The sequence below is a fragment of the Nymphalis io genome, chromosome 25 (genome assembly GCF_905147045.1).
Source record: "Nymphalis io chromosome 25, ilAglIoxx1.1, whole genome shotgun sequence".
NCBI classification, from domain to species: domain Eukaryota; kingdom Metazoa; phylum Arthropoda; class Insecta; order Lepidoptera; family Nymphalidae; genus Nymphalis; species Nymphalis io.
Window position 1 is genome coordinate 4,495,191 of NC_065912.1, and position 25,838 is coordinate 4,521,028.

The 25,838-nt window shown below is 32.9% G+C and overlaps 3 protein-coding genes across 5 annotated transcripts; 2 read left to right on the forward strand and 1 right to left on the reverse strand.

Moving 5' to 3' along the window:
• Positions 1-489: 489 nt before the first annotated feature.
• LOC126778286 (uncharacterized) lies at positions 490-2,775 on the forward strand. Its single transcript, XM_050501780.1, has 4 exons — positions 490-795; positions 1,158-1,413; positions 1,832-1,951; positions 2,572-2,775. The coding sequence occupies exons 1-4, from the start codon at positions 593-595 to the stop codon at positions 2,653-2,655; spliced, it is 663 nt and encodes a 220-aa protein (XP_050357737.1). The 5' UTR covers positions 490-592; the 3' UTR covers positions 2,656-2,775.
• Positions 2,776-2,805: 30 nt separating this feature from the next.
• Positions 2,806-9,421, reverse strand: LOC126778217 (isocitrate dehydrogenase [NAD] subunit beta, mitochondrial). 2 transcript variants are annotated; one of them, XM_050501694.1, is made up of 9 exons: positions 9,274-9,421; positions 8,906-8,962; positions 6,548-6,640; positions 5,488-5,604; positions 4,983-5,190; positions 4,546-4,709; positions 4,121-4,330; positions 3,613-3,749; positions 2,806-3,075 (listed from the first exon to the last, which is right to left on the reverse strand). In XM_050501694.1, exons 1-9 carry the CDS (start codon positions 9,313-9,315, stop codon positions 2,979-2,981), a joined length of 1,125 nt encoding a protein of 374 aa, XP_050357651.1. In that variant the 5' UTR covers positions 9,316-9,421; the 3' UTR covers positions 2,806-2,978. The 2 variants fall into 2 exon arrangements, with proteins under 2 accessions (XP_050357651.1, XP_050357650.1); XM_050501693.1 differs by having other exon boundaries at positions 8,873-8,962.
• Positions 9,422-9,865: 444 nt separating this feature from the next.
• LOC126778242 (sideroflexin-1-3) lies at positions 9,866-25,742 on the forward strand. 2 transcript variants are annotated; one of them, XM_050501729.1, is made up of 9 exons: positions 9,866-10,020; positions 13,418-13,583; positions 13,939-14,093; positions 14,689-14,806; positions 15,458-15,533; positions 22,487-22,572; positions 23,004-23,131; positions 24,317-24,501; positions 25,233-25,742. In XM_050501729.1, the coding sequence occupies exons 2-9, from the start codon at positions 13,435-13,437 to the stop codon at positions 25,290-25,292; spliced, it is 957 nt and encodes a 318-aa protein (XP_050357686.1). In that variant the 5' UTR covers positions 9,866-10,020; positions 13,418-13,434; the 3' UTR covers positions 25,293-25,742. The 2 variants fall into 2 exon arrangements, with proteins under 2 accessions (XP_050357686.1, XP_050357687.1); XM_050501730.1 differs by having other exon boundaries at positions 9,871-9,957.
• Positions 25,743-25,838: the final 96 nt, after the last annotated feature.

Consider the following 25,838-nt stretch of genomic DNA (forward strand, 5'->3'; position numbering starts at 1 on the left):
CACTGCGCCACCAACCTTGAGAACTAAGATGTTATGTCCCTTGTGCCTGTAATTACACTGGCTCACTAACCTTTTACACCAGAACACAACAATATAAAGTACTGCTGTTTTGCGGTAGAATATCTGATGAGTGGGTGGTACCTACCCAGACGAGCTTGCACAAAGCTCTACCATCACACAAATGAAATGATGAAAATGTACTACATATATAGATTATCTACCGTACTTACAGTAATACAATAGTAATTCTTATGTTGAACACAATAGGAATTAAATTAGAAAAAACAAAAATCCACAGATTGTCTAAAAATTGAAATTATATTGTTTATTTTATAGAGATGAAGTTATATATATAACGTAGTATAAAGTTATATAAATATTCTTAAAACTGAACATTTAATTACCTTGTTAATATTAGAACTTTTTGATATAAATATTTTATCGACAACCTTATAATAAAAAATGTAATCTGTCAAAGTTGTTCAAAAACTAAGTATACCGCAATGGCCGTTAAACCAATAAAATAAATAATCTAAAATGTAATTCTTAACCATCTCCCACGAACCGTATAACTCTCTGAGTAGCTAGCACGATGGGTAAGCCAAAGTACGATCCTCCGACGAACACATTCCCATTCAAGATATCGAAGAGGCTTAATATTCTTAGCGTTCCTAGGAAATATATCATAGATACAGGTGAAGGTATGCCAGCATTGACTCCCAGAGGAATAAGGAAATCTGCAATTAACAGTCACATATCTGACAGAGTGAATGACGCCGCTTGGCCTTATTTACGGTTGGTAAAAATATAACAAATTTAGTATAGTAACAGCCTGCCCACTGCTAAGCTAAGGTCACCCTACGATATTTACTTTCGTCCCAGAACACGAGATATTACAAATATTAATTAAGCTAATAAAACGTAGGACTTTGATCTGTAATCCTGGATCAAGATTGACATATTTAACAACAGGGCCATCGGCTTAGCAAAGACCTGACATTCTTATAAATAAGGATAGTATGTGTAAACTAAATATGGCAGTTATATCTTGTTATGTAAAACAGCAAAATCGTCTAAATATTTTTAGCATATAAACAAAAGACCGTCGATAACGTAAAGTCGTTTTATTCATACATCTTATGATTTCATTCTTTCAGTCGCTTCCTTATAATAAAACGAATGTACAAGAATCGATTCAGTGCAGAACGTATAGAGCGTATTGATCGTATGATTGAAGCCGCCAACGCGACATGTTATTCTAAGCTAGCAAATTGTGTACTGGACCTTAAGAAACAAGATACGAAAGAAGTCAAGAAAAAACGAGGATGGACGGAGAGTGAATGGAAAAAACACATGGACTATATTAGTCAAATTGCTGGACCGAAAAAAGACTTTAGAAAAACTCCAGTTAGAGTACGTAATAATTGAAATATAAACTTTTTTGCGTAATTCTTTCTGAGCGCTACTTTTTTCAATGTTAGATAGATAAATATTTCATATTGCCATATAAAAATATATATTCATTTATCTATACGAATAAATGAGAAGATGTTGTTTTATAAGGCCCAACTGAAAATAACTACTAAACCAGTGTACAGATAATTTATACCAAAAGTTGCAGCGAAAGTTTTTGTATATTCTATTATTGTATAAGTAACTGCGCTTTGCAATTTTACGCACTTCAAATTTAACTGTTGACGTATCAAGCGTGGCTTTCTAATATTTAATAAATGCAATCATAACTGCATTTTATCCTTTGATTAAATTAACTTTTTACTTCTAACCTTAAAATCTTATCAAGAGAGATTTTTTTTTTGTTTTTATTAAACAGAGAGGCCAAGGTAAGCCTTTGGAAATTTTACTGCCAAGAATCAATCAAATTTGTCACTTGCCTGAATTCAAAGTCTACAGAAGATTATCAAAAGAGGCTTGGTACAGAGATCCTGAGAAGGTATGAGATATATATATATATATATATATATATATATTTGATTTCATTTCATATTTTATTGACCATATTCGTAGATTAGGAATTTTTACATCCTTCATGATCAAACTTGAAGCGATACTAAATGCAAGTGTCCTATAATCAGAATGAATACTATTTTAATGCGAATGTATTCAATAAAATGAGCAGTAAGCCTTTTAATAAAATATATTTAAGTACTGAACTAAAAACAGCAGTCGTAACAAAATTCCAATGGCAAACGAATCCATGCGATTATCTAATAGCTGTGCGTGTTACGCACAACAAACAGTTCTTGATTATTCCTTTATTTATAATATGACACTAATCCGTTTAACTACTTATATCTTCTAAATGCCACTTTCAAAGTTCCGAAAACAACTTTGGCGACATTCAAAACGGAATTTATTTACGAATCCATTACCAATACCTTAGACTATATAAGATTTCGACCAATTATGTAACGTCAATTCAAGGACAAATTGTTTATTCATATTAACTCTTCCAGCCTTCGGAATATGTTATATTAATATAATGGATAAATTTGTTCGTCTTACTAAATTGTACTCCAAAAAAAAATTATATTCAAATGTTATATTTTTTAGGTGCCGCCGAATGCGCTCAAGTATGTGATATCGGATAGAATAAAGAAGCTAGCTGCTCATAGAGTTATACCACAGACTGATTAACAAAGTTTTGACTGAACAACCAAATTTTTTTTTTACATAAATGTTTGTTTTTATTAAACCTAGATTTTGTTTTTCATCCCAAAACATACAAAAACACTTTGAAAGCAGCTCCAGATAATCATTTCGTATTTGGAATTAAATAATAAGCCATTGACAAACTTTTGGATTTTTATTTATGGTAACATTAAATACTTAACAATACTGTTACTATGTCGTCTATTTATTACAGATCACATTTTAGACAAAAAATATATATAAATAACATTTAAATAAATTACGCTTATTACTCTATGAGTAAATTGTCTACATTTGGTATGTTTGGATTAGGTTGTGAGGCTGTGGATGACGGCGTATGTGAAATCTTTAGTGGTGGACTGACCACCGAGGTCCTTTGTCTTGACTTTTCCGTCATTCAGGACTCTGCAATAAGAAAAAAGTTATAAATATTATAATAACCGACTGTATTATCTACAATGTCTTAACTATCCTCTCAACTGATTAAATAGCTAAACACATTGCCGTCCTTTTTAACGCAATTCGTGAGAAAAAGAATCAAGACCAGTATTAGCTCCATTCAAATTTTTTTGGACAATTACAGTAAGTATACATAATTAGAATGACAGTGTAGTAGTCATGGTAACTACAAAATCCGTGTGTATGCGTAACGATAAAAAGTATCGCCCCACCTTACAACCAACACACTGAGCGAGATAGTACGGTACCGTAAAGCAACCTTCAATCAGACCATACAATTATTAAAGAAATACTAGCAGTCCGATTCTCAGGCCCTTCTAGAGCTTGTCAAATAACCAAGCGACCTTCTTGATTTAGAAGGTTACTGGTTTTTCTTTTAACTTTTGTGTCTTGTCCGGAATAATTACACAATTAATTTGATTATATTATAATTTGAATAAAAAAGATGCATTAAAAAAATGGAAATCTTAAGGGGGTACAGACTTGTTGATGGCGTTCTTGATCATCTTGGAGTAGGAGTGCAGGTTGACGTGGGCCAGCAGGTTGGCGGAGCACAGCAGCATGGCGGTCGGGTTGGCGATGTTCTTGCCCACGGCGCCCGAGAACACGTGACGCGCGCCCTGCACACACACATTGAGTAACGACTCGTTACTGTCCCACAGTTGGGCAATATACCGATTTGTTCTTTATTTTATTACCCAGCACATGATTAAGCACATGAACAATTTAGTGATTAAAACGTGCACGATTTTTGGACTTTTTTTATAGTCAGAGTGTAAACTAACAATTGATGGTCATAATGGACTTAATGGTCAGTAATAGACGTACCCCCTCTATAAATATTGCCAATGTTAGATTTTGTTTGTTTGTCCATCTCTCATCATTGTTAACGCACAATGTATAAATTTAAAATCTTCAGTTTCTTATGGCATCTCAGTACCGTCATTCGTCGCTGTGAGTGTTGGATGGTACCACCGAAAGGGATCCATACCTGCTCAAAGACGGCGCAGTCTGCGCTGTACGAGGCTCCGGCCACGACACCTGCGCCGCCCACCAGCCCACTGGCGAGGTTGTCTACAATGTTGCCGTACAGGTTAGGGGTCACCATGACGTCGAACTGGTTCGGGTTTGACACCATCTGCATCGTACAGTTGTCCACGATCATCTTCTCGAACTGGATGCGGGGGTACAGCTTTGCCATCTGGTGGAAATAAAATTACAAACCGGTATTGTAATTGAGTTGAGAGAGAAAAAATCGGCCGCACAAACTTATCACTACTGTACTTTATATTCGAATTGTTGCCCGTTTGATGGATTCGTTTAAAAATATTTTCCGTCTCAATTGGACGACTCTGTTCTACTGAGCTGGAAGACAAAGCAAGCGTTAAAGATGACAGCACGTGATAGGTGTGGTACCTCCTCGCAGCTGCGCAGGAAGAGCCCGTCGCCCAGCTTCATGATGTTGGCCTTGTGCACGGCCGTGACCTTGCGCCGGCGCATCTTCACGGCGTAGTCGAAAGCGAACTTCGCGATGCGCTCGGACTTGGCGGCCGTTATGATCTTCAGACACTCCACCACTCCTGCGATAACCGTGATAGCGCAGATCGATACAAAGTTATATTATGTTGATTTTTTGTTTAATGCTATTTTGAAAAAAAATAGAATATTTATTTAAAAATCATGCTTTTGTCATCAACAACGGCCATCTATGGGCAGTCATACCGTTACTTTTATATGTGTTGCCAATTATAAAATATCTAGTTTAATATAAGTTATAATATTTATGATGTCCTGAAGAGTCTGTATAGAGTAGAAGAAATAAATAAAATATGAAATAATGTAAGCTTACTAACCAGGCACAGATTCGTGTTCAAGGGCAGAATATTCGCCTTCGGTCTGCTCTCTGATAATGATGCAGTCGACATCCTGGTGACGACTCTTGACATTCGGCAGTGACTTGACATGAACGACGTTGGCATACAAATCCAGAGCATTACGCAGTTTCATGTTAAGGGTTTGTAGCTCGCCAGTGTGGGAGAAATCTGGTGTCGCTAAGATACCCTGGAAATATATATAGACAAATTTATTTATTTATTTTTATTCATAAACAAATATTTCCTTTCTTAGGCCATTATTAGTTTTAGTTAGTAAATTTTAACAAATATTAAATAATGGCAGAAATAAATAAGTTTAAAGTGAAAAATATTTTTTTTTTTGTAATTTGTTCTCTTTTAGTTATAACAACTTGAATGAATCCTTGTTTTCTTTAAGGGTTTTTTATTACAACTATTTGTCTTGTAAAAAAAGTAACGTTCACGTTTTTATTATTTTAGCCTGCTTATACATAAAAGTACTGACCTTTATACAAATCTTATTCCTTGCGATAGACCCCACGACATCTTCTAACGGCGCGCTCAACGTGGGGTTCACCTCAGAGAAGAAGAAGGATTCGAAGTCCACTGGGATGCCTGCCGCCTGCAACATAAGAATAAACTGCTCTTCAAAAAATATGTCTGTTTAAAATCTACATTTAATTACCATTTTATTATTAATTAAATAATGGAGTTAGTAGTGTAGCGCTACAATAATTTCAATGGAAACTGAAGAAAACATTAAAAACTATATGCCAATAAATATTTTAGTCTATATTAATTCAAGATATGGATATTTCTAACATGTATTCATTGTAGACATTTTTTAACCCAAACATATACCCATATACCATTACAAAAAATATCATTTAAACTAAAAAATCTATTTTCGCGAATTCTTCAGATATATATTGGTAATTCTTTACATTCTGCACTAACTTTTAATTGGACGTAAGGTTTCATATTTAATCAGTACAAGTATATGTCCTCCAGACCGATTTCGGCCTCGGCGGCCAATCCCAAGAGATATTAGCCAACTACGCAGGAGATATTATAGTGCACAAGCGTGTGCGCAAACACATGTGCACTCTCTCTTCCCTCACTCTCATGGGACGGGATGGGATGGGAATCCGACACGACCGAACGAAAGAGTTCAAGCGCAGGACTGACTTTACGTGCTTTCCGAGGCACGAGAGTGGATACACTTCCAACTTCCAGACTCCGGGCTGCTACTGCGAATTTTCTGTCAGAAAAACCCAGTAACTTTTTATTGGCCCGACCTGGGTCTGCGGCCTTACATCAAGCCACGACCAGCGAGACAGTCATTACGTATAATACTGAGTTAATATCAAACATCAAAACTCAGTATTGTGGTCATGTGATGTGTATCATGCAGTGTAATTAGTTTCCATAATAACTTAATAATGTAAGAAAAAGTTACAGTGCCAATGGATTGTGACCGCTTGACATTAAATGTCCTGATTGCATGCCTTTATTTTTAAAAAATAAAAAAATTAAATCAAATACAGTAAAACCAAAGAACATACCTTAAAGACTTCTTGAACGGAATAAACGAGTTCTGGACCGACGCCATCACCGGGAATAAGCGTGCATTTGATACGACCCTCCTTGCTCGTTTGCTGTATTATAAAGCTTTATTTTATACATGGCAACATTTAACAATACCGACATTTTTTTAAAACTACTTAACAATCTTGTAACATTCTGTTTAACAAAGGCATTGGCATCAATTTCTACTTGTAACAAGAAAAAGTGGAGTTTTTGTACAATTAGTATTTCGAGATAAATAAACATTAAAAATTTACATACGTTTTTAATATACTTATATAATTTATATTATGTACAATATTAGACTTTATGTATACATTGCTTTACAATAAAACACCAATAGTGAATTTTAAACATTACCTACCTTTAAAAATAACATGTTCACTGTAAAAATGATATCTTGTTTCCTTAATCTATACATCATATACACAAAAAAGCCGAGATGGCCTAGTGGTAAGAACGCGTGAATCTTAACCGATGATCGTGGGTTCAAACCCGGGCAAGCACCACTGAATTTTCATGTGCTTAATTTGTGATTATAATTCATCTCGTGCTTGACGGTGAAGGAAAACATCGTGACGAAACCTGCATGTGTCTAATTTCACTGAAATTCTGCCACATGTGTATTCCACCAACCCGCATTGGAGCAGCGTGGTGGAATAAGCTCCAAACCTTCTCCTCAAAAAAAAAAAGAGGTGCGGAGGCCTTTAGCCCAGCAGTGGGACATTCACAGGCTGTTACGGTATACATCACATAATATATAAATACCTTTTCGCCCTTTTCGAAAATAAATTGATAAATTTTACCCTTAAACATAATTAATATAAACAATTGAATACAATAGAAAATAAATTAAAGATTACACCAAAAAGGAAAAAAAATAATTTGAATATATTTATTATCTTAACTATTACACACATAAATAAATTATAAATATATATTTTATATCAAGGTATAATTATGTAATGTTTGTGGACAACACACAACATGGTGTTACTTGTTACAATGCACCGGACAACACAAAGGCTTGAATCGCTATGAGAGTGCAGGAGACATGCTATGGACAGATCCAGGTGAAAGATCCTGTAGGTACGAACTTCAATTTTAAACCAAAAACAATTAATTAAGGCTTTGTTCACACTATAATTTGTCTCTGGATCTGTCTCTTTCAATAAATATAATATATACAACATTTAATATAAATTAATTGCATTCAACCAGACATCAAGTTTCATGTTAATTATTCGTAACCATTCTATTCTTTGTATCATATTCCTTTGCCCGATTGAATTGTCTTCATTTTAATTCCATATTCAAATATTTTTGAAAATTGAATAGAATGGCTTTTTATTACACCGGTATATATGCATGCATTTTTAAACAAATAATCTTACACTTTCATCTTGAGATGAACATGTGGATCCTGATAAATAAACTTAAAAAATATATTCATTTTTTATTTTTGTATATTTTAATTTACATAAATTTAGAATTTTGATGCCAATTATATAGGAAAAATTTATATGCCAATTACATTATTCTAATTATAACGAAATAAAGGATTTCTTTACAATATTTGTTCCGAGTATAAAATAAAGCAGAAATACTGGACATGATGATCATAAAAATTAGATTATATATAATGTAAAGAATATTCTAAAGATTATGGTCAATGTAGTAGTTTCCTAGTATACCGAAATATATCAGCCATAGTAAAAATAACCGTGCAGCTTTGGCTTCTTTTTAAGAGGCAAGACAATTTTTCAATTGTCTTAAAATAGTGACGATATTTCAAAAATAATAATTTATTTCGCTTGGCGGCAATGGAAAACATTGTGAGGGTACCATGTGCCAGATGCAATTAGATCAAATGTATATCTAGCAATATGGTGGAATAAGCTCCAAATCTTTCTTTTTAAAAGGAAAGAAGAATATTGCCGAGCTGTGGGATATTTACTTTTACTAAATTATTTAAAGTTAAATATGCAATAAAATTTACTATTACAAATAAACTATATGATATATTATTAATGTAATAATTTTTTGTCCTAATATTTACTATTTTAAATAAAGGGTAATTTTATAGGCTTAGTATCTAGTGCGAATTATAGGAGCATTTTATAATGAATTATATTTTTAAATAAAAGTAAATCATCGAATTAAATAAAAGAAATAGAAATAACTCAACTTTAAACATTTTGTTTTTCTTAACATATTGATTGCAGTGATGTTTACATTGCAAGGGAACTTTTCTGCTTTATTTTGTAAGGTGCGATCATTAGTAATACAGTTAGTATTCTCACCAAGGTGCTGATTGAAAGTGGCGCGAAACATACGTTTTTGTCAGAGTTTACCGCACTCGTGTGCAAACCTTTGCTGGCATGTTGTGTTCCCTGAAATTTATTATTTATAAGAAATTTCATATTTTTAATAAAGTTCATCAATGACACTTCGATCACGTGAGATACTTCGTGTTAATTAATCTCAAGGGTCAAGAATAGTCGCAATAGGCTGTATTAAATAGATTCATTTAGTTTTATTCGATATACATATAATGTATTACATATACTTCGTCTGCAAATATACTTTGTCAAAGGAAAATTCAACTTAACGTACGTAGTAGTTACGAAACAGGTTTATATTTTTGTATGATGATAATTTAATTTAAATTATAATGGTAAATAAGAAACAATTAAAACTTTACCTGGACCAAGGCACGGAATACGTTTCTGGTTATAAGGGACATTCTATATAATGTACAAGACCTTCAAAAAAGGTTAATATTTCAGCAAAAGTATTTTTGGATCGTCTTAGCTGACAAGATGTAACTTCACCAACTCCATTTGACGTTAACTCTCTGTAACGTCAAATATGTAAGCAGTAAATGATTATTTACTAAAATCATAGTTTTCACAGTTTCTAATTACCATCGGTATTTTTTGTTTATATTTTAGTTATATTTTTAACTATACATTCACATTACTAAAAAAATTGCAACAAAAATATCAAGAATAAATTTATATTTTCAAAATTTGACGCGTAAAAATGCAACGATTAAAATGAAACGTGTTTTTATTTATTTCCATATTTCATCTTATATTTGTTTCAAAATAAATTGGATATAGTTTTTAAAATTCTAATAAACTATTATTATAAATATAAATATTTTATCTAATACGATAAATAACGGCAAAAAGTTTTAGTTATAGGTATAAGTTTTTATTTGCTTTAAGAACTGGCAACTCTAGTGTCATCTGTAGAGCAGTCGATTGATTTTTACGTCATTTTTCGAGGTCTTTTGACGGCGCAACATTTGAACTTAATATTGCGATAAATTTTATAAGTGAAGATATAATCTAAAAACAATGAGTGTAATCATTTAAACGTGGTGAATAAATCTTGTTTACTAATTAAAATTTTAGACTGATAATTTTTTTTATACTACTGATAGGTAAGTGAAATATAATGTATAAATTATACATTAATTCTAAAATATTAGGTATATATAATAAAAAAAGGTCATTCATGTAAGAAAATCGTTTTGTAATTTAACTAAATACATTTTTTTTTATTTTAGCTAATATTCATAATTGTTATAACATAAAACACCCATTGTTCCATTTATTGATCAATTGTAATGTAGTCGATTAATAGGCAATCGTATATACGTAATTTTTAAACAAAACTAATAGCGTAATCAGACAGAAAGGAAAAACCTAAAATTCTTCATCGCAAACCTTAATTTTACTATCGTAATCAATAATTCCGAAAGTAGGTAATGAAATGAAAGGTCACGAAATTTTGGCGTTTTTTTATTGATATGCCTTAGAAAAATATTATCATCTTAAATAGTTTATACACATTTACGATAGTATTAATTACACACACGAGACGCAATTAATAGAAAACTATCGATTTTATAAATAATTCGCAGAATTGCTCGTAAGTTGTAACCTTGTACATTATAATATATGTATAATTTGACCACATTTCGTATTTCGAATAAATAATCATATATTAATGTCCAATCTATTAAATGTATAATATTTGCGATTTAATACGCGCCGGTTTGAGGATTGACGACATGCATGTATAATTTATCTATTCGTTTGCTGAAAATCCTTGGATCAAAAACATTAATTCATTTTTTTTAAAGTTTGTGTAATCGGACATATTAAATGCCACTATCCATTGTTTCATCATTTCCTTTTGCTTTATTATTCATAAATTTTTACCCTTTGCCCATTGACATTGCTCTCGTTTAAATAAATATGTTTTCTTGTTTAAAAACTTATTTATATTTCACCCGATTACGATGCAGCTGATGAAAATAATAATAACTTAGTAAGTTGATTTATCTTTAGGTATGTATTTCTCTCAATCTGAAACACCTTGAAGCATTTAATATAAACAATTAATGCAATTTTTTGTAGTAACAATTTGAAACTAATATTTGTAATAAATAACAATTAAATTCAGCATATAAAGTCTAACCCGCATTGGAGCAGCGTGGTGGAATAAGCTCCAAACCTTCTCCTTAAAAAGGGAGAGGAGGCCTTAGCTCAGCAGTGGGACATTTACAGGCTGTTACTTACTTACTTATATAACAGTAACAGTAACAGTAACAGCCTGTTAATGTCCCACTGCTGGGCTAAGGCCTCCTCTCCCTTTTGAGGAGAAGGTTTGGAGCTTATTCCACCACGCTGCTCCAATGCGGGTTGGTAGAATACACATGTGGCAGAATTTCAATGAAATTAGACACATGCAGGTTTCCTCACGATGTTTTCCTTCACCGTTAAGCACGAGATGAATTATAAACACAAATTAAGCACATGACAATTCAGTGGTGCTTGCCCGGGTTTGAACCCACGATCATCGGTTAAGATTCACGCGTTCTTACCACTAGGCCATCTCGGCTTTACTTATATAAAGTCTATTTAAATTTAATAATATATTATTGACTTACTAAGCCTCTAGTTACTTTTATGTATATTGTACATTATACTTTCTACTGTACAAAAAAAATATTTGATAATATACAGGCATAGGCCTTATTCACGTGTGGACTGGTACTGTTTAATATATACATATAATTCGATTAATACGTTTAATAATTAGGCGTAGTAATTAGTACGTATGTATTAAATCGCAAATAGTTACTATAAACGTTTTAATTAAAATAAATTAATACAATTTAACGTTTACCGAATTATTATTTTTTTTTTTATAAAAAATTGTTATCGTTTTCATAACTTAAGTAGAATTTTCGTTAGATAAGACATAATATGTCCGTGACATGATCTTATTTATTTGTTTCATTAAGTTATCTCAGTTCAGAATCGTTATATACCATTGTTGGTACAAAAATATTTCGATCTAGTTAGATATGTTTTAACCACAATATTATTAAAATTAACATTAACTTATTAACAAATCTATATTTCACTTACATAATTTTGTAAAAATTAATGATATAATTCTACTATATTATATAGAGTAACAAGATAATCATACAAATAGGTGTGCCTATTCTGTTTATACTATTCATGAACGTTAAGACAAGAGAATGACGATCCAGAGAGGTCAGTGAAAATGCTCCGTTTTACTCTTAAACAAACCTAAATAATAACGTTTTATTAAACCATGAAATATGAGATAAAATTAAAAATTAAAACGAACATTGACACTGTGAACTCATTTAGTTGCTGTAGCAGGGCTTATCTACAAACCTTGTAATTCACGGATAACGTAACTCATTACTTATTGATTAAAATTTTCTGTCACAAACTAGCTTATTTAAAACTTGAATGAATGGTACTGCCATAAAATGCCATATTATGTATCTTACAGGGTAAACGGACACGCGCAAACTTATGTAGGTACAGTTCTTTTAGATGATCGCAAGATACAATATAGTGTCGCTTAATATAGGATTCATTTCAAATTATTTTTGTATATATTTATCAAATCACCATCAGGTGGAGTAGAGTCATTTGCCCTCCCGGCGAATATAAAAAAAAAAAAGAAATAGTATCATTACAAGAACTATATTTAATTATCTGCATGAAAAAGCTATGATTCTCGTATTCGTAACACGATATCCAAAATTTTCCTGACGTTCGTTTGTATTTCACGTCACGTCAAATTTACGGCGAACAGAGGCGAGCCTGTCGCTAATCATCCAACGTCACGATGATATATTAAAAATTTTATTCTTACAATTATTTGTATCTCTATAAACTTAACCTCCAGTGCCTTTTTTAGTTTTATTTATTTCATATTTTATCGGAGAACTTATTTCTTTAGTTTCCCAGTCACAATCCCATTCCTATAGGCAACGTGAGCTATCTATCATAAATAAATTAAAATAGTTTAATTTTATATTTTCCTTTTTTTGATTTATAAATTTTTTAGGACAAACAATTTTACATTAGTTACTTTATTATTAGGAATATATATGGATAGGTAGGTTGAGACACCTCGAGAAACTAGGACTACCTGAGACAAATACCTATGTAAGTACGAAGGAAGATACAAATAATATATAGTTCTCATAGAAGTATGATATTATTTTTCCACGACTACAAATCCGAATTGAAATTGTTGTTTAAGTTGCAGATTCAATCCCGATCATAATTAGCCTATAGGTAATCACTCCTAATTTACAATATGCGTATGGTTGAAGGGAAAGAGTAAAATACTTAATATTTATTTAATAACTATGTGCATTACAAAATATTAAATAAAAAAATAGTTATTTAGTTTTAAAAATGCTTAAAGGTTAAGCTTAAGGTTACCCTTTTAAGATAACTTGTGCATGTCAGTGTAACGTAATATTTGCCTTTCAGCTTAGCCACCCTTTGCAATGAGCCATATCAACTTGGACAAGCCCCGCTATGATCAAAGCACGTATATGGGTCGTGCGAAGCACTTTCTCCTCTTGACTAACCCTATGAACGCTTTCGCCAGCAACTCGGATTTGGAGGAGGCGAAGCGTATCGTCACCGAATTCAGGTACCAATTCTTATTACGTATCATCATTATTATAACAATTCAGTTAACGAAACAGTTACTTGTGATTGCAATATTTCCATGTAATTTTAATGTATTGCAAACAGTACAATGTTTCAGCTATTTAATTTTTAAAAAAGAATCGATCATCGTCATACTTAGTTTTTAGTTTAACATATCCATGTAATTTAATTAGTATTGAATACTTGTCGGTTCTCCTTTTTGATTCTATCACAATCGAACCGGTGGTAGCTTTAAATGGTTAGCAAAACACCATATTGAATAACAATAGACGGAAGAAAATGTTTTACATAAATATAACGATCAATTGCTAAGTTTAGTTTTATTTTCTCTGTAGAAAATCACGTAGCATGCCACCCGGCTATGACGAAAATAAGCTATGGGCAACTAAGTATTTATACGACAGTGCCTTCCATCCGGATACAGGGGAGAAGATGTTCGTCCTCGGTCGCATGGCCGCTCAGGCACCGATGAACACAATCATCACTGGCTGTAAGTTGATATCGAGATGATCATCCACTATGATTACTTATTATAGCTTCATAATATCGCAAACTTTTGAACTGCTTTGTTATAACTTTCTAATCTATGATGTATATTCATATTTCTCAATAAGATGGTCTACCATTGAATATATATTTATATAACGTCGTGTTTCAATTAAAAGGGACCCGTTTAGACCTACCCATTTAGCCAGTGTAATTAAATTAATTATTGTGCTTGGTGATAGAGCTTAGTGCAAGCCCGTCTGAGTGGGTACCACCTACTCATCAAATATTTTACCGGAATACCGGGTGAGAGAGCCAATGTAACTGCGGGCGCAAGGGACATAACATCTTAGTTACCAAGATTGGTGGCGAATTGGCGATGTACGGTGAATATTCTTTAGAGTGCTAATGTTTGTGGGCGGTGTTGACAATTTACAATCAGATTGCCTTTCTATCAGGCTGTCTACCTATTTTCAATAAAAATAAACAATACATAGCAGTAAATTGCCTATTTAAGATTATTTACATCTTCAGCGTTTGTCTAAAAACACATATTTTGCATTTAAGCAATATTTAATGTGTTTCATAATTCGATTCAGGCATGATAACATTCTACAAGACCACCGCAGCCACGGCTTTCTGGCAATGGGTGAACCAAACGTTCAACGCTGTCGTCAACTACACAAATAGATCAGGAGACGCACCGCTACCTACCTCGTTAGTAAAGTCTACTATTATAGATTTTTTTTTATTTATCTGTAATAAAACCTATACACTAAAGGACATTGTAACCATAGATGTTATAACGATAAAGGACAATGTAATTCAAATTTAACAGAGCCAGTTTGATATACTAGAAGGTAGAAAAGCTACTTTCTACGTGTTTAAATAAAAAGAAAAAAAATTGAATTTAATTTAATAAAGCCGTTGGATGCGGGCAGCGCAAGATCGGCCAACGTGGAAATCCTTGGGGGAGGCCTTTGTCCAGCAGTGGACGTCTTTCGGCTGGTGATGTGTGATGTGAATTGAATTTGACTATAGGTGTTCAGGGACTTTAACAATAACTTCCAAGGGTGGAACAGGTAGGGGTCAACTCAGGTGCACTCTAATAACTCGATTGGACAGCAATCTGTCACGATCACAGAGGGATCAGTTCGGGAACATCGGTTTTATAAGCTTTTCAAGGCGCGGGAGTGTAATATCTTTACCAACTCCGGGTTGCCATCGACTGGTCTGATATGGGTTTTGAAACCTGGAGCCTTAAAAATCAATAGATCACACAGTCAGTTTCGTATACAGTTATATATAAAACAAGAAAATATGATTAAATTAAGCGTTCGTGAAGTAACTTGAGACTTCGCTTAATAGACAATTGGTGGCGTCGTACTGCGCGGCTTGCGGAGGCGCGCTGTCAACCGCTCTCTACCTCAACAGCAAAGTTAAGGTAAACATTATAACTTAATCGTATCTTACTGAGCTAAAACTAAGCTAAAGCTAAGCTAAGTTTATGATGTCAGTATTAATTTAAACGGTTTAATTTTTTGTCTATATCCTATTTGCCATCGTTAACCCACTATTTACTTCTTTCCTTCTTGGTTTTCTGTAATATCTTCAAAAAATATGATCCGATTTTGTAATAGGAGTTAGTTATGGTTCTGATTATATTACTTTAGTTAAATGTAAAAATTCATAGAAAATATTTAACGTTAGAAATAACTGATATGGAATTGTAATAGAAAATGGTAACTTTTGGCTATTGTCTATGAAAATTAAAATTCGTCATATATTATCTGGATATCTTACACCCTGAATACTCTATTGATATTATTGTCACTTTAATGAATGTCTTTTGTGTTGTTTAATTAACATGTTAGTTCCCCAGAGTTGTCCGGTATAGACTACTCACGCGTAGCCATGTAGCGTACCGCCAATCAAAGATATAATCAAATAAAGAATCTAATCGAACCTACTAGAATACAGACTACACATCGACATATTAAATCAATTAATTACCTGTATTTTATCGTATATAATCTCTGAACTTTATAGCTAACACGATTTAAAAATAAAAACATCAAATGCTGAACACTTACGACTTTACCTACAAATGTTATTTACGGCGTGATAAGTTTAACATTGATGTATCTATATACGTGTTAATTGTCACTGAGTTAACTTACATGGACCTTACTGACACGTAGCCTTGTGGCGTGACCATAGACAATTAAGTACTTTTTAAAGATTTGACATGTTCCTAACAATTATGACAGTAAGATAAAAAAAAATTGATAACTAAATACAAACTAAACAACGTTCTTACGGCCGTTAAGATATTCGAATCGATTACCCATCGCGTATTTTTGTACTCGTAGATACCATTTGTTATGATAGACCAGTGGCTAGAATGCATAAAACTTAACTGAATATTGCGGGTTCACTCCCGGTGAACTCCACTGAATTTTCATATTAAATGTTTATAATTCATATCTCACGTATCGGATGAAAATCCATATGTGTATCCACCAACCCACAAACGCGCAGCTTAGTGGAATAAGCTCCAAACCTACTCCTCAAAATGAGAAGCCTTAGCCCAATAGTTTACAGGCATTTGTTTTATACGACATTTGTATGTGTTATCTCTTATTTGCAGTGCCGAGAGATCGTATAAACTTGTTATTAAATATACTCTATGATATTTGCGCAATCGTTCCGCACTCAGTTCTCAGCTCACGACCATGACATAGCATCTCTTATCAACACGGTTCAAAGAACTGACGAATATTATTATTCCCACGTACCGGTTGAGATTAAAACTAAAATATTACAGAATTCATTAAAATGCAAATAATTTTAATTTTCATATAAATCCAATTTCTTTTACCGTTAAACACAATGGAAAAGTTACTAGTATCGCATTTCGAAATATAAATTAAATAATGTTACTTATAATACGTAAGTCTATATAAAGATTGTTTTTATTATATATTCTACTTGCAATACATGGTAGTATAATATATAATAAAGTATATAAATATTAAAATAACTTTCTCCGTGAAAATATACATTCGTATATCTGTCAACTTCATCGTCGATTTATGGAGATCAAATGGTGTCGAAATATCTCTAATCTCTAATGTCGTGTATCATGTTATATGTATATTACTATTTTACTGGTGGTAGGGCTTTGTGCAAGCTCGTCTGTACCACTCACTCATCAGATATTCTACCGCAAAACGGCAGTACTTGATATTGTTGTGTTCCGGTTTGAAGGGTGAGTGAGCCAGTGTAATTACAGGCACAAGGGACATAAAATCTTAGTTCCCAAGGTTGGTGGCGCATTGCCTATGTAAGCGATGTTTGACATTTCTTACAATGCCAATGTCTAAAGGCGTTGGTGACCACTGGCCCATATGCTCGTCCGCCTTCCTACTCTATAAAAAAAATGTATAAGATATATTACATAATATCTCTGTATAAAGCATTTTCATAAATCAAGAACGTTTCAATAAATTCACAATACAAAAGACAAATATTTATCACGATCAGTCGTGCAATTGTTATGTCAAAGAAAGGTCACATTACGATCGACGTCATGATTTGAATATACATAAGTGGGTACATATAGAACAATCTCCTTTAGTCCTATTATTTAATTTATAAATTTAAACAATTTTATTTTATTTCGATCCTCATTATTTTATACAAGATTAAGTCAAAAACTGGCAACTTTTGCAGTCCTCAGTCTGCCTGCCGGCAATTCTTGATGCGTTGGTTCCTTGCTAAAACTAAATAGGAGGTTGAGGCTCTCACTTTCTAGATCGATAGGCATCGGTCTGCCGATACTCGCAAGTCTATTTATCCTGAATGGGGGCTGAAAATTTGGAACTAATGCCACGCTGCTCCAGTGCGAGTTGGTGGATATTAACTTCCGACATTGCATGTCGTCAACAACAAATAAAGCATACGAAAACTGTGACGTTTGCCTTTCTTTGTTCTTACCAGTGTGCCATCTCTACATTATAAAGGCCAGATAAATGCTCTTTTTTATTTTTATTTTTTTAAATACTGTTTTATTAATTTCCATATCGTAATAAGCGTGTTCTGGGATAAATCAGTTACGAATACATACCCTTTTTGAGAAAATATTCTCAAGAACATCTGTTTAGACTTGAAACATCAATCACTGTGTTTACAAACGTCATAAAGATAAGATTAGGTAAATCGCGATTCCGCAATAAACTTGTACAATAATATCACCTTATCGACGACATATGTTTGATTTGTCAACAAGTAACGTCAGAGAGGTGTGTCGCGCGGTATAATGCGGCACACATACGTACACAATGCGGTCTGTGTGATTTTACTTATATTGTTTACTAAATTTTTCAAGTCAATTTGTTTCCATATTAGCGCTTCTATTTTTAAATTTCAATGACACGTTTTAAACTCGTACTTTTTTTATCTGTAACAGAGTATTATGGAATATAGGTAGATTATCGATTCCGATTATAGATTAGTTTAGTGTTTAAGAAAACTAAGTCCGATATCATTTAATGTGCGATATCATGTAAAAATAAAAAAGTAATTGATATTTAAGTAATTATTTTTAATGATTTCAAATTTGGAATCTAATTTTCTATAAAGTATATAATAGGTTAACGAATTTTATTAGTAGCGAGATATTAAATATTGCATATTTTATTTAGCATCATTATTAAACTTGATTCCACACAGGATATTCAAGTAAGTTTTAATAGTACAAATACAGAGACGAAAGCTCAATTTCCTCCTTCTCATAGTCCAATGAGACTGCAATACTGTCTTTAAGAGGCGAGACCAACAGATTCTGAACGTACTCTCCAAGCTCAAATGCTGCGTGCATTGTAACATCGCTAATTTGGAGCTGTTACTTGTTCTTTTAAATTTAGAACATTATATTTTATTTTTACACAACGTAATATAATTTTGCACTAGTTTCCGCCCGGGGCCGGGAGGGGAGGGTCAGGTGTTAAAGTGTACTAAGTAAGCTATTGATATTCATCAGCTTTTTTTCTATAAAACTATGACGGATAATCCTTAATGATAATTTTTATTGAGGGATTATTATTTGCAAAACATTATTTTTAATTGATTGTAATGGCTATCGCGATCCTACCAGCATTATTAAGTGGGTTTACTTTCTATCAATCATTTCTATTAGATATGATTAGATTCCAGTCTTACAGGCGCAAACATAACAATTTGTTTCCCTAATCACAACTTCCGAAATTTTAAGAATTTTAAGAATTTTTTTCTTAAAAAAAAACCTTATTTAATAGCTGGTAATTTCAGCGCCCTATCCATTTAAAAGGGTAGAGCATTAGAAGTATCTAATATTTTTTACCACTATTTGAGTCCTACTATATATATATATATATAGCACCATGGACATCGCCTTAACCAAGATGCCTAAATCATCTCTTTATAGTGGTCAAGATAAAGAAGACTTTCTGACATTTCAAGATCGTCTTCTGAGCTAAAATATAAGAGGCATACATATAAGATGAGTTTAGCATGTAGAATAGGTACCTACATCTCACGAGAATAACGCGTTTATATAACGTGAGCGAAAAACAGTAGTATGTTTTGTTCGCTGTTTTGAATCGGCTTACTAAAATTTTCAATGAGTTTTATTTTCCAATCATAAGTCTCTTAATAGCATCATACCTTGATTTTTATAAAGGGCCAATATAATCAATCAACCTTACTTGTTTTTAATGAATTATTTTAGAAATATTTGTATTATAAATTACCAACAATTATGACATTTGAAAGGAAAGCAAAGACATTTTATTTTCTCGTTCACGTTAAGATACTGTTTATGACAATGTTCTAACGTATATTAGTGTTTATTCAAGACAACAAAATAACTTATACGAATATTAAATAGATGACAAATAATCTTATCACACAGCTAACGATAATGATTTGAATTTTTTTAAATATGATTACATTATTTGTCACAATTTTATACATTCCTCGGCACGATGTTTTTAAAAAGATAATTTTATAAGCAATTAGAGGGAAAGACTTTATAGGGTAATTTTTTGCCATATTTTAATTATAGATATTTTATAATTTGATTTGAAAAGATAATAGTACTGGACTGAAGGAAGATAGAATAGGAGTTTTAAGAACGAGGTTTCTATGGGAACGAAGTGATCATTCTGAGTATGTTGTCTGAGGAGTTTTATGTGTGTATTTCAATAACCAATAGAGGCATATAGTATGCCTGTATTCCTTTTATTATTTATCTTGTTATTTAAATATATTTTTCAAGTCTTTATTTAGTTGGCTTATCGAAGATTTGAATGGGAGTTAATTTGAATAACGTCAGCATGTAAGTGGTAGAGAAAAGATAAGTTTTGTATTAAGTTGGTAATAGAATTAATATAAATCCAAAATAAGATTGGTAACAACACGTACCCATTATTTATTAATCACAACTTATAAATTTGCTTTTATTACGTCCTTACATATGAAATTGACAAACAAAATATATACACAGTATATATAATTGAATATAAAGTCATTTTTTTTTATTAATCAAAGTATGCACCGTTGATATCTATGCATTTTGCCATCTCATAGGTAGTTCATTGATCCCATTACTAAAAAAACCATGGGGGTGAGAATCAATAAACCCTTTGAAGGTGGTTTGGACTGCCGCATCGGAGTTGAATTTTTTTTTCTTGTAACAAGTTGTCCAAATTCCGGAAAAAAATGGTAATCTGTTGGAGCAAGGTTCGGGAAGTACGGTGGATGTCGCAGACATTCCAATTGTAGCTCATCTAACGTAGTGGTTGTTTGTTGTGCAGTGTGTGGTCTTGCATTGTCGTGAAGCAGCAGTGGTCTAGAGCGATTGACCAATCTCTGTTGTTTAGCAGCTAGTTCTTCCTTTATGGTTTGCGGTTGCTGATAATAGATATCTGCCGTAATCGTTTGGCCAGATTTTAGAAAGTTGTAGTGAACGACACCGGCGCTAATCAACCAAACACTCACAAGTAACTTTTTCTGAGTCAATTTTCGTTTAGGGCAAAATTTGGCTGGGTCTCTAGGGTTCAGTCATTGCGACGAGTGCTTCCGATTATCGTACAGTATCCACTTTTCATCACAAGTAATGATTCGATTTAAAATCCCTTGATTATTGTGTCGGTTGAGCAAAGTAACGCGTGTTTGCAAGTTCGATTAACTCAATTCATGAGGTACCCATCGTTCAAGTTTTTTTTACTTTCCCGATTTGCTTCAAGTGGATTAATACAGTTTTATCACTTACCACGAAGCCTGAAGCTATCTCGGAAGTGCTTTGTGATGGATCCGCTTCCACAATAGCCTTTAATTCTTCATTTTCCACTTTGGTCTCCGGCCGTCCTCGGGGTTGGTTCTGAAGGTCGAAATTTCCAGAACGAAAACGTTGAAACCAAAAACGTACCGTGCTTTCTTTTGCGACACCAGCGCCGTACACATCATTAATCCTTCGAGCTGTTTCTGCAGCATTGATGCCACGGTAGAACTCATACTCGTAAATATACCGATATTTCATGTTTCCCATCGTGGGGTACACATAAGCATTCTTAACCAAAGAGGACATATTTCAGATCACACTGGTCAGTACGACAAAACGCAAATTTCATATTTAAGGACCTAATATAACTAGTGGTAAAAAAATAAAAACCCAATACGTCAACTCGATATTATATCTCTTCATTATAAGTTAATTATTCTTCTTCTTATTAAAGTTAGTTATTTCTTCATTATAATTAATAAAAGTTAATCATATAATGAACAAACATGGTGTTAAAACTGTTGCATAATTCAATAGATGATATTGCAATCGGGCTAACGTATAAGCTCCTCTTTTAAAATATGGCTGAAAAAAAAATTAAAATAATAAATTATGTATATTTCTAGGGAAAATATATTATAATTACAATTTTCTACTCCGATTCTTTTGTAGTACTGCTCCTCTTACCTCTCTTACTGACCTAAGACAGTCCGAGCTAGAAGCTTCACTTATTTCCCGAGCGTTTTCTCACTGATTTCCACACCTACCATTGTAAATGTGGTAATTGTTAGATCTAAAAGCGTAAGACCTTTTAGGCCCAGACGTTGAGTTCTTACTGCAACTTGAAACAAGTTTATGTCTTGGCACCCAGATTTCTTGTGGCCTATACATTATTTCATTCTTTTTATAACGTTTGTGCGTCCAATTTTCTATACTAAGAACATTATTATTTAAAATGTAATATTAGGAATATTTAACAGGCTACTTGTGAATTGGAACGTATTATTCAATGATTTAATACTCGGCTTACACAACTCACGAGAATTATTAATATTTATTTCCCATTTTTACAGAACATGAGCCCTATTTACGCTCGCTTGGTACCGTTTGCGGCGGTCTGCGGCGCCAACTTCATCAATATACCCATGATGAGAAGCGGGTAATTATATTTTTTTTTATGTAATTATTAATAATTCACAGTTTGAAAGTAAATAAATCAGAAAATAAAACTACTATTCGCTTTGGCGACATACTGACAGACTCAAATTTAATAACAACAATCATGAACGAAAGAACGAAGGATCTTCGGTTCATCAATGGAGATTCATACTCCTATATCTACTGCCTGTTATATGTGATAAGAGGCATCATAGTATATTTACAATACCCTTAACAATGTCAAGATGATATATACCTATCATTAATCATGAAATTCGAAATTAGTTCTTTTGGAACGTACGAAATACGAAAATCCGAAACCAAACCATTTAGATGAGAATCTTAGCTGAACATCTACTTTAATTTTATGTTTTAAGAGTTTGGTACACTAAGATATTATTAAAATCTGTTTCAACACATTTTTTGTTTCAGGGAGCTAATAAACGGTACGCCAGTTTTCACGGCCGACGGAACGAAGTTGGGAAACTCGAAGAGAGCCGCCAAATATGGTATTGGATTGGTTTGCTTCTCGCGTATACTCATGGCGTTGCCTGGAATGAGTGAGTATTGCGATCATTTTTCGGAATTTATAATATGGACGATGGTCTTAATTTTAAATAATTTTATCATACTCCGCCCTCGTCCTTTATAAGATAAATTTGATGATTTCCTTCTTAATGAAGGCTGGATAGAAGGTACAGAAGATTTTTCAGTACACAAGTGTTTTCGAACAGTCTATTCACTACATATATATTTATTAGACGAGCCGGTTGGCGTGGTTGGTGGATGCTTGCCTTTCACACCGAAGGTTGTGGGTTCGATTCCCACCCAGGACAGATATTTGTGTGCATGATCATGTCTGGTTATCTGAGTCTGGGTGTAATTATCTATATAAGTATGTATTTACAAAAGAAAAGTAGTATATTTTGTATATCAGTTGTCTGGTTTCCATAGCACAAGCTCTGTACAAGCTTAATTTGGGATCAGATGGCCGTGTGTGAAAAATGTTTCAGGATATTATTATTATCATTATTAGCAAATACTTAATTGATATATTTATGACAGGCTTATTGTCTAATCTATACTCGAGATATATAACATATAATCAATAACGGTACAACTAAACATAGACAAAATATAATCCATCTTGACGACAAAGATTGTTCTAAGAATTTAGATTCTTAGAAATAATATTTAGATATAAATTAACGAAGATTGTTACGATGAAGTCGTCGGTACATCTGTAAAGTAATATCGTAAAAACAAGATGCATACAAATTAGACTCAATTTAAAATTGTTAGTCTTTCGTGATATTGATTGAATACTTTACAATCGCAATACACTTACGTAAGCGTGTTTATTTACGCAAGTAATAAGTTTTAAGTTTCATGCCAATAATATCGGTGACTATTTCTATCATTGGTAGTTCGAAGGTCCGTCTTGCTCGGAGTCTATTTTTTTTATAGATTGGCGGACGGGCATATGGGCCACCCGATGTTTAGTGGTCACCACCGCCCATCGACATAGGCGAAGTAAGAAATATTAAACATTCCTTACATTGCCAATGCGCCGCCTACCTTGCGAGCGAAGATGTTATGTCCCTCTTGCCTCTAGTTACACTAGCTAACTCGCTCTTCAAAGTGGAACGCAATAATACTGAGTATTGCAGTTTAGCGGTAGAATATCTGATGAGTTACTGATTGTTACCTACGAGTATACAATGTATTGTATAAAATAAATGCAGCGGTGACGCCGATCATCACGAGTATCGCGGCGCGACGCGGCCTGTTCGACCGGCGGCCGGCCATGGTGGTGCCGTTCCAGCTGTTCCTGGTGGGGCTGTGCGTGACGTTCGCCACGCCGCTGTGCTGCGCCATCTTCGACCAGCGCGCCTCCATCGCCGTCGACAGCCTCGACCCGGAGCTCAGGGTATGTGTGCTACACGGTCGACACTCAAGGGCATAAGCGCGAGCCCGCCTACATGTTGCGCCAATCAGCTGTTCGACATTAAATATTAAATTCGTATAAAAAATAATTTTTCACCTAACACTTTATGTTATTTACTTAACTATTTATTTTGTATGATTGGTGATTGATTAGACTAAGTTATTCTGGCTTTTTAGCACTTAAATAGAATTACGGTAATTTCGACCCGTACTTGTATTGCATTATGCTGTCTGTACCAAATCGAAATGAGTTTATAAATTTCGACTTCGACATTTTAAATAGTTAAAAGGAACCTTCACAAATCATTTTGAAGCGTTAAGACGTTTTAAGATTTGTTTTTTTTTTAAATAATCAATAATAAAGCCCCATACACAAACACCGCGCACATACATACATACATATTGACATATTGTACATATTGACTTAAATTTCTATGAATACAGATTATAATATAATTATTTGAATTTATTACAGACAAGTATTAATCTATCGTCTTATTCTTATCTATATAATTATTTTTTGAATAACGGTATTAATTACTTAACTAATGGCTATAATTGTCAACAAAATGTTATTAAAGAGTCGATAAAACCAATAGAAAAGATACACCAAAACACGTCCGGGAAGATGTTTATATTTAAGAAAAAAATATAACCTTTAAACTTGTAACCTTTAAGTAGCAAACTGATAAATGTTTATCTATTTGATTTCAGGATTCCGTAAAGAAGAATTACCCGAAGATACAAGAAGTCTACTTCAACAAGGGTCTATAATTTTATGCCAGGAATTAATTAGTACAAAATAAACATTAATAAAAGTTAATGGCAATTTATAAAAGCAGTCAATACGTAATTAAGTCTTAGCTGAGTTTAATTTATTAAAAAAAATGCATTTATTGATATGGCAACAAAACATTCCTAAATGTGATTTGTTCTAATAGATCTGAATATTATTTGAAATACAATATATTTTTTAGAGTATTTATTTTATTATTGTTATATAATTTTATATGTTGAGTTTTGGTTGTATCGTTTTAAAATAGAAATTATGATAATACATTTATGTAATTTATATCAAATGGCTCAAATGTTTAATGTAGCGATAACTATGATGTATTCCAATTATTTATTTGCCAATTGTGACGTCAATTAATCTAAGAGAAAGCGACAATAAGCAGCTGTTCCATATGTTTGAAATATAAAATTTATCTGTTATTAAATATATGTACAAATAAATCTTATTATTTAAATATTTTTTTACCCGCATTCAATATCGAACAAAGCATTTTTTTAATATCGCAACTTTCACACGCAATCGCG